Raw genomic sequence first — 16,436 nt, 5'->3', positions numbered from 1 at the left:
TGCCCATTAGCGGCATCATCCCAGATATGCGATCAGCTGACTAAACCCAGCTCTACCTCTCCACCACCTCTCTTCACTGCCTCTCAGTTGTCAGATTGTTTGTCCGACATCCAGTCCTGGATGAGTTGCCATTTTCTCCAGTTAAACGTTGGGAAGACCGAAGCCATTGTTTTCAGTCCCCGCCACAAACTCCATATCCCTCTCCACCCCTTTCCATCCTCCTCCTCAGCCATTGTTTCAGGTTGAACCAGCCTGCTCACAGCGTCGGTGTCCTATTCAACCCCGAGCTGAGATTTTGACCCCATATACTCTCCAACACAAAGGCTGCCTACTTGCACCTCCATTACATTGTCTGCCTCCGCCCTGTCTCAGCTCATCTACAGCTGAAACTCTCATCCTAGCCTTTATCACCTCCTGTCTCAACTATTCCAATGTTCTCTTGGCCAGCCTCCCATTTTCCATCCTCCGTAAACTTCAGCTCATCCACTACTACTGTATACTATCCTGCACCAAGTCCTGCTCACCTATCACCCCTGTCGTTACTGACCAAAAAAGACTCCTGATCCCCCAATGCCTCAGGTTAAAAATTTTCATCCTCTTTAAATCCCTCAAGGCCTATGTCTGTAACCTCCTCCTGAACTCTGCGTTCCTCCAACTTTGGCCTCTTGTGCAGCCTCCCCACCCCGACCCATGATGCCCCACCATTTGTGGCTGCGCCTTCAGCAGTCTAGGCCCCACGCTCTGGAAGACCCTCTCTGGAGGGGGGGAGATAGAGAGATTTAGCGAGGGAATTCTAGAGCATGGGGTTTAGGTGACTAATGGTACAGCTGCCAATGGTCGAGGGGGGGAGGGGTACACAAGGCCAGAGCCAGATGAACATAGGGTTCGGAGAAGCTCTTATAAAGAAGATGCCAGCCTCATTTGGATTGTGCCATGGAGTGCATAGCCTTTCAACAAGATTATCCAGTAAATTGAATTCTTCTAGATGTCTAGGGCTTCTGTTCTGTACAGATGATTTCCTGCAAGAAGTTGTTATTTAGTCTGAACTTAGATTGTTGTAGGGGATTCTGCAACAGATTGGGTGAAGAGGGCTTTCTCAGTAGTTAAGAGGACACTGGGCAGTTTCTCAGTACAGAGCAAAATACTGTGGATGCTGGAAATCTGAAATAAAAACAGAAAATTTTGGAAATACTCAGCAGGTCAGGCAGTATCTGTGGAGAGAGAAACAGAGTTAATGTTTCAGGTCGATGACCCTTCGTCAGAACTGGGAAAAGCTGGAGATGGAACAGGTTTTTAAGCAAGTGCAGGGGCAGGGAAAGGGGGGAGGGGAAGAAAGAACAAAAGGGAAGGTCTGTGATAGGATGGAAGGCAGGAGAGATTAAGAGACATTAAGAGAGATTAAGAGATGGTGCAAGGCAAAATGAGGTGTTAATGGGACAAGTTAAGAAACAAAAGATGGCTCTAGATGAAGTGTAAATGGCACTGGCAGAATGAAAGACAGTTGCCATGTGGGAGAGAGAGAAAAAAATAAATGGAAAAAAAAGGATAGGGGCAGAGGTTATGGTCTGAAATAGTTGAACTCGATGTTGAGTCCAGAAGTCTGTAAAGTGCCTAATCGAAAGATGAGGTGCTGTTCCTCGAGCTTACGTTGAGCTTCATTGGAACAGTGCAAGAGGCCGAGGACGGAGAGGTCTGAGTGGGAGTGGAGCGGAGAATTAAAGTGACAGGCGACCGGAAACTCGGGGTCACCTTTACGGACTGAACGGAGGTGTTCCGCAAAGCAGTCACCCAATCTGCGTTTGGGCTCCCCGCATCGTGAGCAGCGAAAATCACTTTCACACCTGGAAGGAGTGTTTGGGGCCCTGGACAGTAGGAAGGGTGGAGGTAGAAGGGCATGTATTGCATCTCCTGCGCTTGCACAGAAAGGTGCCGGGCGAAGGGGAAGGGGTGTTGGGGGTGATAGAGGAGTAGACCAGGGTGTCGCGGAGGAAGCAGTCCCTTCGAAATGTTGAAAGGGGAGGTATGAGAAAGATGTGTTTGGTGGTGGGATCACACTGGAGGTGGCGGAAATGGCGGAGAATGATCCGTTGAATGTGGAGGCTGGTGGGGTGAAAGGTGAGGACAAGGGGAACCCTATCGTGGTTCCGGGAGGGAGGGGAAGGGGTGAGAGCAGAAGTGCGGGAAATAGAACGGACACGGTCAGGGGCCGTGTCAACCACAGTCGAGGGGAATCCTCGGTTGAGGAAAAAGGAAGACATGTCGGAAGCACTAATATAGAAGGTGGCATCATCAGAGCAGATGCGGCGGAGACGGAGAAACTGGGAGAATGGAATAGAGTCCTTGCAGGAAGTGGGGTGGGAGGAAGTGTAGTCCAGGTAGCTGTGGGAGTCAGTGGGCTTGTCGTGAATGTTTGTCAATCCCCAGAGATGGAGCCAGAGAAGTTGAGGAAGGGAAGGGAAGAGATGGAGGGCACTTTCTCAAGCCTGAATGTCACCAATATCAACTGAAATAAATTTTCATAGACCATTCTAGTGACTGTCCATAGAAGTGGCTGTAGGATTACAGTAAGATGCATTAAACTCTGACTAGGATCTTTACTCACACCAGGAATCTTGGGATGTGTAAACCTAACTTAAGTATGACAAGTATATAAGTCATAAATGAAATACGCTCAGGCCTAGAATGAACATGTTAAAAGATTCTTCTTGCCCTCTGAAGGGCTCTTCTCTTCCTGAGAATTCTAGGTTCTCATTCTGATACATCAAGCATAATGCCACTTTCTGTGGTTGACTCGTATATAGTTGGTGGGCAGGCAGTTCTGTTGTTAATGCTGGTTATTCCTTAATTAATAATCATATTTACTTTTTACTAAATTAGTGAACAGGGGAAAATATGTTGACACAGTCGATGAACACGGTACCTAAGCAAACCAAGAATTTCAACAAATCTCCATTTCCTGTTGCAGTTCTGAGCCCCACAGAGGATTTAGTTACATTTTTAACATTCTGGTGCATTGTTTCTTGACTGCTTTCTTTTCATTTCCATAACAGGTCTTGTATATGATACACTGATGCTGAAACACCATTGTACCTGTGGAAATACAAACAGCCATCCTGAACATGCCGGCAGAATCCAGAGTATCTGGTCTCGCCTCCAAGAAACAGGCCTACGCAGCAAATGTGAGGTAATTTCCAAACAGCGAGGAACTCCTTGATCTAAGTCAATATGAAAACAAACTGCTGCTACCCCTGTTGAATAGTACAGGATGATCATTAGAAAAAGTGAAAGTACAACCTTGGGCAGAATCAAAAGCAGAACTTAACAATGGAACCATTTAGGTTTATTCATTTACCATGATCAAGTTGCCTGTGAACTGTTTTGAAGCTGTATGTAACTAATACAGGCATGACACATGTTAACTTATCTACATAGCAGGTGATAGTTATTAGATCTGTCATGGAGTAACTGCATGTTAACTTGATTTAAATGGGTGTATTGTGGTGGATCTATTAATGGTGGCTTAGGTAAATATACCACAGAGCATACACAAGTGTTATAGCTCATTACACCAAAAAGCTAAAGACTGGAAATTATAATCTCTCAAATGCTGCTGTGCCATTTCTGTACGTTGAGCCCTGGTGTATTTTATACTGAAAGGTGTACGGGTGCTTAGTGACCTTAGCTGAGCTGCTGAGTTTATGAAACGGGAGTGATGACTGTTTATCCCACCACTAGCAACTTCAAATGTGCATCAATTTTATTAGGAACAATCATGGAACTAGACATCTAGTGATCTCCACTTCTGGGCATGGTGCTTTCATGTTTACAATAATGTGGAAGCTGATGTACTTTATATTAATATTACAATTTGTGTCTCCTCTCTGTGTGGCTTTCTATACCTACTAAGAAATATTTTAATTGTTTTAAGATTGCATTACAGAATTATCAATAATGTTACGGGCAAAAATAATTATATTTAAATTGACTAACTGTTGGACAGTTTCTAGCTCTAATTTAGGGAGAGCTCAAAATTTCATTATTAACGAAGGGCTAAATGGCTCTGACTGAGAAATCTAAAAACAAAATTCGCAACATTATTGTCTACTTCTCCAATTAACTTCCTATCCACTGTTTATATATATTTCCTTTCTTTTAAGTCACAATTCCATCATCCAGAAAGAGTTTTGAACTAAATGTGTATATACAGGAAACTCTCTTTTAACCGGCACCTAAGTATCCAGAAATCTCTCTTAACCTGCAAAATTCAGGAGTAGCTTCAGGTAAGTTTTACTATATATTAGTGGCCGTGTGACCGGGGTTCCTGCACCTGTGGCCGTGCAACAGGGACTCCTGGATCTGTGGCCCTGTAACCGGGGCTCTCGTACCTTGGCAAGTATACCTCTCTGTAATCCGGACTTTTTGATCAACCGGCACCACGCCGGTCCCATCGGTGTCGGATAAAAAAGAGTTTCTTGTATATGAATGGACCTGCTGTGGCAGTGCTCACAGATATTCTTAGATCTGGAGTATGGTTGGTTTGTTTACTTCATAACTCTGAATAGGCAAATCTAGGTAATTGTGGCTATGTATAAACTGTCACAGTCAATGACTGGAATGTTTTTTAACTTAAGATTGTTTTTCCACATGTAGTTATGTGTAATAACACGCACCAGATATAGAATCATAGAATGGTTACAGTACCGAAGGAGGCCATTCAGTCCACCGAGCCCGTGCCAGCACTCTGCAAAAGCGCTTTAGCTAGTCCCACTCCCCACCCTTTCCCCGTAGCCCTGCAAATTTTTTTCCTTCAGGTACTTATCCAATTCCCTTTTGAAAGCCACAATTGAATCTGCCTCCACCACCCTTTCAGATAGTGCATTCCAGATCCTAACCACTCGCTGCGTAAAAAAGTTTTTCCTCATGTTGCCTTTGGTTCTTCTGCCAATCACCTTAAATCTGGGTCCTCTGCTTCTCGACCCTTCAGCCAATGGGAACAGTTTCCCTTTCTCTCCATCTACTCTGTCTAGACCCCTCATGATTTTGAACACCTCTGTCAAATCTCCTCTCAACCTTCTCTGCTCTAAGGAGAACAACCCAGCTTCTCTAGTCTATCCACATAACTGAAGTCCTTCAGCCCTGGAACCATTCTTGTAAATCTTCTCTGCACCCTCTCTAAGGCCTTCACATCCTTCCTAAAGTGCAGTGCCCAGAATTGGACACACTACACCAGTTGAGGCCGAACCAGTGTTTTATAAAGATTCATCATAACTGCCTTGCTTTTGCACTCTATGGGCTGGATTTTCATTGAGGAGGCGGGGCTACAACTTTCGGGGTTGTAGTCCCGCCTCCATCGAGTTGTAGCCAACCCACGCGATTTTGACTTGATTGACCTTGTTGAGCCCGCCCAGTGGGCTCAGTAGGCCGATTAAGGGCCACCGGGCAACAGGTGACGTCACAGATTGATATTTCATCTGTTAAGACCTTTTGACAGATGAAATATCAGCGTTTGACAGCTGTTTGAAGCTGTCAAACACGGACAATCTGTACTCCAAGTTAATTCCTTCCCCTCAGGATGATTTAGAGATCTCTCCGGAACAGAAAGCTGAATGCTGCAATTTTTGACACATCGCGGCCATTCTGCTTTCTGTGCCAGTGAGATGAGGGACTCCCGAGACCTGAAGGAAGGAAGGCTGTAAAGGTAAGTAAAACTTCTTTAAACACACCAAACACACTTACCTCTGCACTCATGCACCCATCACTCACCTGAACACCGGACATCTCGACCCCTCCAAGCCCGACAGCCCGCCTCGCTAACTTGGCGTGGTTTGGAGCTGTCGGGAATCCCACACTTCAAGAATGAAAATAGGGATTAGGCTAAAAGCTGCCTGTTAACTACCTGTTAACAGGCAGTTAATTGGCACGAATCCCCTTCCCGCCTTGGGGAGGCGGGTCCCAGTGCCGGTCGGGTACCCACCTCCTTTGAAACTGGCATGGGGGTGGGATGGGTTCGTGCCCACCCCCCCCCCCCCCCAGATTTCAGGATTTTAACCCCCCACATGCCTCCAATCCCGCCTCCATGACCCAATGAAAATCCTGCCCAATGCCTCTCTTTATGAAGCCCAGGATCCCGAATGCTTTTTTTTAACCACTTTCTCTACCTGCTCTGCCACCTTCAATGATTTATGCACATACACCCCCAGGTCTCTTTGTTCATGCACCCACTTTAGAATTATACCTCTCCTAGTTCTTCCTACCAAAATGTATCACTTTGCACTTATCTGCGTTAAATTTCATCTGCCACGTGCCCGCCCATTCCACCAGCCTGCCTATGTCTTCTTTGAAGTCTATCATTATCCCTCCTCACTGTTCACTATAACTCCAAGTTTTGTGTCATCTGCAAATTTTGAAATTGTGCCCTCTACACCCAAGTTTAAGTCATTAATATATATCAAGAAAAGCAGTGGTCCTAGTACCGACCCCTGGGGAACACCACTGTATACTTTCCTCCAGCCTGAAAAACAACCGTTTGCCACTACTCTGTTTCCTGTCACTTAGTCAATTCGTATCCATGCTGCCACTGTCCCTTTTATTCCATGGGCTTCAACTTTGCTGGCAAGCCTATTATGTGGCACTTTATCAAACGCCTTTTAGAAGTCCATGTACACCACATCAACTGCATTGCCCTCATCAACCCTCCCTGTTATAAGAATTATTATTACCACAGATCTCCTGTGGCATTGCTCATAGTAAAATAGAGGATGTGCTATTTTTTATAATGATGGGAGCATTGTACCATATAATGCATCATATATTATTGTGCTGCTAAGGTGTTTAAACTGACCTGTCCTTTTAAGACCAGAAAGTCTATGTGAACATGTCTAAGGTCGCTTAGTTTCATTCGTGTTTGGTCAGGAAGTTTTCAGATTAGGATGTTCAAGTTGCAGCTCAGAAGCGTCCAACATTTTAAGATAGTTTTGCATCTGTAACTAAGTGCAATGTCTGGAGTGTGAAGCCTGCACAAGCTAGTGATAGTTTTTAATATATAATATTAGCGCATCTTCCATGGAATGACACACAGTATGTCGAATGATGTGCAGTTTTATAATGGACAGGTATGTTCCACCATGTAATGCACAATATTTATTCTGCTATGCTGAAGCTGTGTCCCTCTAAGACCATAAAGTCTAATTGTTGTTAAGTACACACAGGCTCATAGTTCACTCAGAATTGAGTTGTTGGTTGGTCAAAGAAATATGGAAACTGAAATGTGCTCATCAGTTTTGGGTTACACCTGAAAAATGCAGCACTTAAATATAAACGGACAACTTTCAAGCCTGAGTTAAAATATTTAATTAGTTGACAATAGAGGATTTCACATGCTACTGTGGTATCCAAAAGCCACATTGACTTTTGGTACTTCCCAATTAAATAATTCTGCGTCGAGAGTTTATCTATTGGCGACAGTTTGCAATTAAGGCTACTCCTTCAGTTCCCTTCGTTTACTCACACAGAAAACAACATGTGAATATTGTGAATGGCGTCTTGACTTAATGTTCAGTTTTATTAGGTGGCGTAAGAAATAAAAGTGATAATGATTCATTTGTTGTACTGTACAAGGTTATAAATGAACAACATAGTCATATAAACCGTCCAATGTACATAGTGGGCAAATCACATTAGCGCCAACATTAGCTGTAAGCGGTAGGGACTGTATTGATGTGCCAGGACCAGATTCTAGTGGAAATGCCAGTTTCTCACTGGCAGTGTGTGTTCGGTCGATGGTGGGAAAGTGGTAAATTATTTAAGAAAGCTTCTCTTTTCTGCCCATCTTTGACCAGACTGAATGGAGGCATAGATTTATGAACAGGAAGTCCTACAATGCTTTGTGAGTGTTCATTAGACTTGAAAGGAAAGGATTTTAACCTGCTTTCTTGAACGAAGAGTGTAGTGTATGTGCCTTTAAGAGCCCCATGTGTGCTGTAATGCCGGTAATGGCCACTCGGGCTATATAAGCCTGTATATTGTGTTATATCCGTTAGTTCCCCTCCAGACTTTGCTTAGTAAACACCTATCAAACCTACTCCTGTCTTCAGTGTCTCTATCAACACACAGACACAACAAAGAGGGAGAGCTTGCCATAATTGACATGAACAGGAACCTATCTAGAAAAATCAAGGCAGTTACAAAAAGACAGCCAGCGAAACCTAAAGCAATATATTTAAGCTGTAGACAACTAATTCAAATTTAGCTTGAGGCTCAAAGAAAGGAGAGCAGGTGTCTTCTAGAAACACTTTCCAAGGATTTACACCATGGTATGACCAACTTTGAGTAAGAAGAAAAATAATTTACAATTATATAAGCACCTTATCACATAGTCAGGACATCTCAAAGCACTTCACAACCAATTAATTACTTCACAAGTGTAGTCACTGTCAGGTAGATAAATCAATCCAATTTGGACACAGCAAGGTTCCACAAACAACAAGTAAAATGAATGACCATTTTATTTTATGGGGTTTAGATGAGGAAGGTAATTTAGCCAGGACACTGGGAGAACTCCCAGCTCTTCTTTGCATAGTGCCACGCAACCTCTTGCATCCACCTGAACGAGCAGATGGGAGTCTTGGTTTAATGTCTCATTTGAAAAACAGTGTCATTTCTTATGAGTTTCTTATGTTTTACTGTCTAGTCTTACTTTAAAGTCAGTTAATTCAAAATTTCTGATAATTGAAAAAAAATTTAGCATTAAATTCCCACTTTGTAGTATTATTTGCGATGTTTAAAATTATTGGGCAATTCAAACTTTTATTAGTGCAAAAACAACTTTGAATTGTCAGTAAACAAAGCAAATAGTAAAATGGTATGTTAGCCTTTAGTACAAAAGGATTGGAGTATAAGAGTAAAAAAGCCTTACTGCAGTTATATCGGGCCTTAGTGAGACCACCCCTTGAGTACCGTGTACAGTTTTGGCCTCCTTACCTAAGGAAGGCTATACTTGCCTTAAAAGGAGTGCAACGAAGATTCACTAGATTGATTCCTGGGATGGGGGATTGTACTATGAGGAGTGATTGAGTAGAAAGGGGCTATATTCCCGAGAGTTTAGAAGAATGAGAGGTGATCTCATTGAAACGTATAAAATTCTTAAGGGGCTTGACCGGGTGGATGCTGAGAGGATGTTTCCCCTGGCTGGGGAGTCTAGAACTAGGGGGCATAGTCTCAGAGTAAGTGGGTCGGCCATTAAGGACTGAGATGAGAAATTTCTTCACTCAGAGGGTGGTGAATCTTTGGAATTCTCTACCCCAGAAGGCTGTGGATGCTCATTCGTTGAGTATATTCAAGACTGAGATCGATAGATTTTTGGATATTAAGGGAACCAAGGGATAGGGAGATAGTGCGGGAAGGTGGAGTTGAGGTAGATGATCAGCCATGATCTTACTGAATGGAGGAACAGGCTCAAAGGGCTGAATGGCCTACTCCTGCTCCTATTTCTTGTATTCTAAACTGTAGATGTTAGTTTTACCAGTAAATTTTCAGCTGTGGAAACTCAAGGTGGTGGCTCATACTAACTTCACAACATTTTTGGAACAACTTGATTGGTTCTGCTTCTCCTTTCTTTTATCAGCCACTTTTACTGACTGACCATGCTTTATAAAGTGTCAGCCGTGCCTGACACTTGGTAGCACTCTGGCCTTTGAGTCAGAAAGTTGTGGGTTCATGCCCCACTTCAAGGAATTTGAGCACATAATCTTGGCTGACACTTCAGTGCAGTACTGAGAGAGTGCTGCACTGTTGGAAGTGGCGTCTTTCAGATGAGAGATTAAACTGAGACCCCGTCTGCCTTCTCGGGTGGATGTAAAAGATCCCATGGCACCTTTTGAAGAGCAGAGGCGTTCTCCTTGGCCAATATTTATCCTTCATCCAATATTATTAAAACAGATTATCTGGCCAATATCTCATTGCTGTTTGTGGGACCATGGTGTGTGCAAATTGTTTGCCGTGTTTCCCTACATTACAACAATGACTACATTTCAAAAGTACTTCATTGGCTGTAAAACGCTTTGGGACATACCAACATGAAAGGCTCATTCTTTTGTTCATTTGTTATTTTCACATATCCTCATCGGAGCTTCATCAGCCCACTTAATACATTGCCTACTTGTTCTGTTGTGATATGAAATTTGCACCAGTCAAATATACATGCGATGCGGAAATTAATTTGCACATATGCAGGATAATGCTGGAAGTGTGATGGATAAAACTTGTGCTGGATGGAATGTTATATAAATTACTTTAAAAAAAAAAATACAGGTAGATGAAAGAGGTGATAATTCGCTGCTTTCAATCTGGGTTTTTGTTTCTGGTGTGTCTTTTTCTCTCTCTCTCTCTCTCTCTCTCTTTCCTGCAATCCAGATGTTGAATTTGAACACATTGCTTTTGCAAAAGGTGATTTGGGGTATATTTTCTAATGTTCATTATATTTTCCCTTGTCCATTAAAAATGGTGATCAGTGCCTAATACCAAGGAACAAGTAAGATAGTTTTTATTGTAAAGAAGCATTTGCTTCTGAAATAGGTGCACATTTCTATCAGCAGACCATTCACAAAGTCCAGCATAGTCGATTCCTGTACAACAAGTACATTTCTGGGCAGCTAACAGTGAAATGTAACAGTTTTCTCTTTGCACCAATTGATCTATGCAGCAGGGCACTCCTTCCATAGGCCATTTATCCAGATTGGCTAGACTGCCCAGCAGGTCTGCACTGATCACTATATTTTCCCATGTTCGCTAAACTCTGAGCAGAAAAAAAACTTCAATTTCACTATACAGTACATCATTTTAATTGTGGAATTAATGTCATTTATTGCAGCATGACCCTGAAAGTAATAATGGATTATTTGAAATACTCGCTGAGCAGTCATTTCCCAAGCTGCTCATTTAAAGGGCAATACACTACTAATGTACATGAGTCAGGTAGCAAGAAGGGACTGTCAAATGGACTTAAAACACAGTAAAATGTGTCATCTAGGATGGGAAGTAGACACTTCAAGAGTACGTTTCTTGAAAAGCATTGGTAAACATTATTAAATTTATAGAATTCATTTACAGAAATATTCACTGATTTGGGTATTCACTTAAGTAGATTAAAATAGTCTTAAGTTTTCAAAGTCTTAAAATTTATTTTCTTTGTTTTAAAAAAAGGGATTCCCCTCGATCTCCTCCCCCCACCCCCCAACGTTTCACCATACAGCGTTCATAGCTGAGAGAGAGGTCAAGTATTTTACTCTCTGGCCTTTCCCAAGTGCCACGCTGTAACTTTGTTCCTTGATGTGACTAAAGCTACCTGGGGCTACTCACTGTTTTTAAGTAATATATATTTATTATTTAATGTATTTATCCTATCAGTTATTTTTCCTAAAGATAAGACTTTTGAGTTTGCTCAGGATTTTAAGATTTTTTTTTTTCAAATTTGCTTTTTTTCTCCTGTATTGACATTTGACTTTATTCAGTAAATGTAGGAAAATGAGTGCTACATTGGACTTTTGGTACAATCCATTGTATATAACTTGTAATATTATAAATTGCAATTAATTTTTTTAGTGAAATTTCCCTTTTTTCCCTTTTTCACCAAGAAGAATTAAGTGGCAATTCATCATGTGTATATATTTGTAGAAGGGGCACCATGTATGGTGAGGTGAGAGTGACTGCCCTTGACATCAAGGCAGCATTTGACCGAGTGTGGCATCAAGGAGCCCTAGTAAAACTGAAGTCAATGGGAATCGGGGGGGGGCGGCGGGGGGGATGGGGGGGAACCCTCCACTGGCTGGAGTCATACCTAGCACAAAGGAAGATAGTTGTGGTGGTTGGAGGTCAGTCATCACAGCCCCAGGACATCGCTGCAGGAATTCTTCAGGGCAGTGTCCTAGGCCCAACCATCTTCAGCTGGTTCATCAATGACCTTCCCTCCAACAAGTTCAGATGTGGGGATGTTCACTGATGACTGCATAGTGTTCAGTGCCATTCACAACTCCTCATAATGAAGCAGTCCATGCCCACATGCGACAAGACCTGGACAACATTCAGGCTTGGGCTGAGAAGTGGAAGTAACATTCGCGCCACACAAGTGCCAAGCAATGACTATCTCCAACAAGTAAGAATCTAACCACCGCCCCTTGACATTAAACGACATTACAGGAAACTTTTTTTTATCCGGCACCGACGTGGTGCCGGTTCATCAAAAATTCTGGATAACCGAAAGCTATAGTAAAAGATACGGAGCTGAGAGCTCCGTATAAAGCAACAAACCCTGTTGCTTAGCAACAGGTTCAGAACAATGGCCTCAAGTTCCAAGCGTCTCTGTAGCTTAGCAACAGCTGCAGCCACACCCTTGCACAGCAACAGATCGAGGAAGGCAAGTAATAAAACTTACCTGAACCTACTCCTGAATTTTGCCGGTTAACCGAGATTTCCGGTTATTTAGGTGCCGGTAAATCGAAAGTTTCCTGTACCATTGCCAAATCCCCCAACATCAATATCCTGGGGGGGTCACCATTGACCAGAAACTTAACTGGACCAGCCACATAAATACTGTGGCAACAAGAGCAGGTCAGAGGCTAGGTATTCTGCGGCGAGTGTCTCACCTTCTGACTCCCCAAAGCCTTTCCACCACCTACAAGGCCCAAGTCAGGAGTGTGATGGAATACTCTCCACTTGCCTGGATGAGTGTAGCTGCAACAACACTCGTGAAGCTCGACACCATCCAGAACAAAGCAGGGCGCTTGATTGGCACCTCATCCACCACCTTAAACATTCACTCCCTCCACTAGCGGCGCACCGTGTCTGTAATGTGTACCATCTACAAGATGCACAGCAGCAACTCGCCAAGGCTTCTTCGGCAGCACCTCCCAAACTCACGACCTCTACCACCTACAAGGACAAGGGCAGCAGGTGCATGGGAACACCATCACCTGCAAGTTCCCCTCCAAGTCACACACCATCCTGACTTGGAAATATATCACCGTTCCGTCATCATCGCTGGGTCAAAATCCTGGAACTCCCTACCTAACAGCACTGTGGGAGTACCTTCACCACCCGGACTGCAGTGGTTGAAGAAGGTGGCTCACCACCACCTTCTCGAGGGCAATTAAGGATGGGCAATAAATGCTGGCCTTGCCAGTGACACCCACATCCCGTGAATTAATAATTTTTAAAAAATCTACTCATTCTTGTACCTTTTTATTGTGTTATCAAATTAAATTTAAAAAGCATGTCATGTTGGCAACACTATTCAAAGCACAAACTAAAACTCTAAGCCATGACCCTTAAAGTATTTCAGTTGATTCTGATTATAAAACAATATTCCCCAAAAAATGTCTTCTTTTAGTGAAACAGGCGCGATACTCATCAGCTGAGACCGTCATTTTCTAGGTTTAAAACTGAAGCGCATATCACTAAGCACAAACATATTTATATTGTAATTTCAAAGACCTGCAGCTCAGCATGACGCTGGCACCGGTCCATCTGAACTTTTACCTACAAAAAGATTACACTGGTACATGACCGTACTGAACAGTAATCCCATATGGAAGAAGTATAAATAGAAACAAACAATGTTTGGTAAGATTTGGAATATATTATTTCCATGTGCCATGCATTGCATTATATGAAAACCTACATTTACCACATACCTAGAGATGTGCTGATCTAGTTACACACACTGTTGGATATATTGACCTTTCGGTCAGTTGTTAGAACATGTATGCCTCTTGATTATTGTAGAAGGTACCTTTACTAGCCTGCTTACCTGGCTTGTATTCTCCATCAGTCTTCATATGTTCAGTAATATATCAGGTATGTGATGTGTATTTTGAACAGGTGTAATTCTTGGCCAGGGCAAATAATTTACTAATACTTGAATATACTTTTAATACTTTGAGATCTAGTTTGGTACAAGGAAAATATCACTTGGAGTTTACATATTGATATCTGTTGAAGTATTCTGAAGGGGGAACTTGAGCGTGCTTTGGCAGTGTCAGTAGTCTTCACTGTACCTTATAAGAATCATCGCAAAGTTTATGACATCTACATTTGTCGTCCCTCACGTAAACGATTTGGAAGAATATCTGGTGAATCTATAAAAAAAAATTCAACCGACATGGATGTATTTTCTTTGAAAGCTGGCACAGGTAAAGAGGAGAAAAAAAGATATACAGTACTTGTTAATCTTTTTGAAATTTCAAGAAGATTAATATTTTATTAACTAGTTGATCTCCCGTGGCATTGCACCCCATAAATCGGCGAATACAGTATCTCTCCTCTCTGTCTCTCTTGTCTTCACATTGCTGTTTCGCTCTCATCCCCTTCTGATTTTCTCTTTCTCTCCTTTTCTGCTTCTCTCTCCCTAACCTTTTATTGCTTCTCTGTTTTCTTGCTGCCATTTTCTCCTTTCCTTTTTAGCTGGAGAAAGTGGATGGTATGGCAGCAAAAGGAGCCATCAACAGCTGCAGGCTGCTTTTGGGGTGAGAGTTGTGTGGAAAATGGCCCTCAGCAGTGCCGGTGCCATTTCCATCCCCTGCCCCAGTCACACACAATTCTCCACATTGCATACCCTTACTCCTTCACCTTCCCACTGTCTCCTCCCCTTCCTACCAGCCTCTCACTCCCATCACTATCCCTAGCTCCCCCTTTGAAATACTCTCTCAATCCTTGTGTACCCTCACCTATCCCTTATTCCCTTATCCCTCACACTTAATCTTCCATCCACTCCTCCCTATCACTCTCATTCCACCAACCCTCCCTGGGAGGGTGCTGGAGGGCCAGAGGTTCCCTTCTCCCTCTGTGTCTCTCTCTTTCCCCTGAGGTCTTTCTCCTTGTTTCTTTTTATTTCTCAGCTTAGTACACTTCATAAATTAATAGAACACAAAGCAACAGATGTGTGATCAGAATACTGTGATTTTTTTTTCTCACTCGGAAGATGAAAGCATACAGACGTACAACGCCTCTCTTAAACAGAACACTCAATATATATCTGAAACTTGCCCCCTTGTTTTCCAAAATTATTTGAAGACAAGCTTCAGTGTAAAAACTGCTCGAAGCTAAAGAAAAAAAGCATCAGTACAGCTGACTGATACTGATACATCCTGGGAAATTAAGCACAAAAATGCCCATGCTCCAGAGTGCATAATTTAGATCACAACTCTGGACAAAAAATGAACATTTTAAAATTGTATCTTTTTCATTTTGTTACCGATAATTGAAATTTTAAAATTATTTATTATAGACAATTAAGTGAATAAATATTTATGAATTGAAAAGTTTAAATAATATGAAAGTGTTTTATGGAGAAATGTTTGGGAGAAGCCAAATGAGTGCAGGAGAGAATCCTGGAGGCTCCATATAGAATTTCCCAGGAGGCAGTTGTTAAGGCTGAGGAATTAGGGGTTGTTGGGCATAGCCCAGAAGCCCGAACTCAGGAAAATAAAAACATTAAAAAGTTAGGAAAAAAAAATCTGTAAAAAAATTTTTTTTTAATGCTGGCAGAGAGGGGAGAAACAATTGGTTGCAGATGGGCAGGAGGCAGCGCTCACAAGACCCTGAAAACAGCCCGACTGGGAGCAAGGGCTATTGCGGTGACAAACCAGAAACACAGTGGAAATCATTTTGCTGCAGAGACTTGGGTAAAATGAAACTTAAAGATGGAAAGGACCATCCAGCAACTGGCTATTACAGTCCTGACACCATTAAGAGCCAGAGGCTCGGCACAGGCAGATGTCAGCTGTGGCTCAGTTGGTAGCACACTCGCCTCTGAGTCAGAAGGTTGTGGGTTCAAGTCACACTCCAGGGACTTGAGCACATAAAGCTAGGCTGACACTCCAGTGCAGTGCTGAGGGAGTGCTGCACTGTCGGAAATGTCCTCTTTCAGATGAGATGTTAAACAGAGTCTGTCCTCTCAGGTGGACGTAAAAGATCCCATGGCACTATTTCGAAGAAGAGCAGGGGAGTTATCCCCGGTGTCCTCAACCAACATAACAAAAACAGATTATCTGGTCATTATCACATTGCTGTTTGTGGGACCTTGCTGTGCGCAAATTAGCTGCCGCGTTTCCCACATTACAACAGTGACTCCACTCCAAAAATACTTCATTGGCTGTAAAGCACTTTGAGACGTCAGGTGGTCGTGAAAGGTGCTGTATAAGTGCAAGCCTTTCTTCTTTGTGTAAGGGACAACCCAACATACAAGAACACAGTGGTGGTGAGGCGAGAGTGAAAGACCTGCCTCAATGGGGCACAAAAATCATTTCCTAATAAGGAAATAAAGATTTCCAGCAGGGCGTATTCTTTTAGTATGGTGTGAAACAGTAGGGGAGCGGCAGCCTAAGAGGGGCCTCAATCGGAGTGGTGATAATAGCCTGAAACAGTGGGGGACTGGCAGCCTGAGC

The 16,436-nt window shown here is 42.8% G+C and overlaps 1 protein-coding gene across 14 annotated transcripts in view; it reads left to right on the top strand.

Annotated features, from left to right (window-relative positions):
• hdac4 (histone deacetylase 4) overlaps nucleotides 1-16,436 on the top strand; it is a 553,521-nt gene that overhangs the window by 464,131 nt on the left and 72,954 nt on the right. For all 14 annotated transcript variants that reach the window (XM_085985633.1, XM_085985631.1, XM_085985630.1 and 11 more), the window contains one exon: nucleotides 3,051-3,184. In XM_085985633.1, the coding sequence (XP_085841759.1) occupies nucleotides 3,051-3,184 (134 nt within the window). The remainder of the gene's footprint in view (nucleotides 1-3,050; nucleotides 3,185-16,436) is intronic.

Source organism: Somniosus microcephalus, chromosome 4, assembly GCF_052327205.1.
Source record: "Somniosus microcephalus isolate GS21.2 chromosome 4, FLI_Smic_1.0, whole genome shotgun sequence".
NCBI lineage: Eukaryota > Metazoa > Chordata > Chondrichthyes > Squaliformes > Somniosidae > Somniosus > Somniosus microcephalus.
This window is presented reverse-complemented; position numbering and strand designations above follow the sequence as displayed.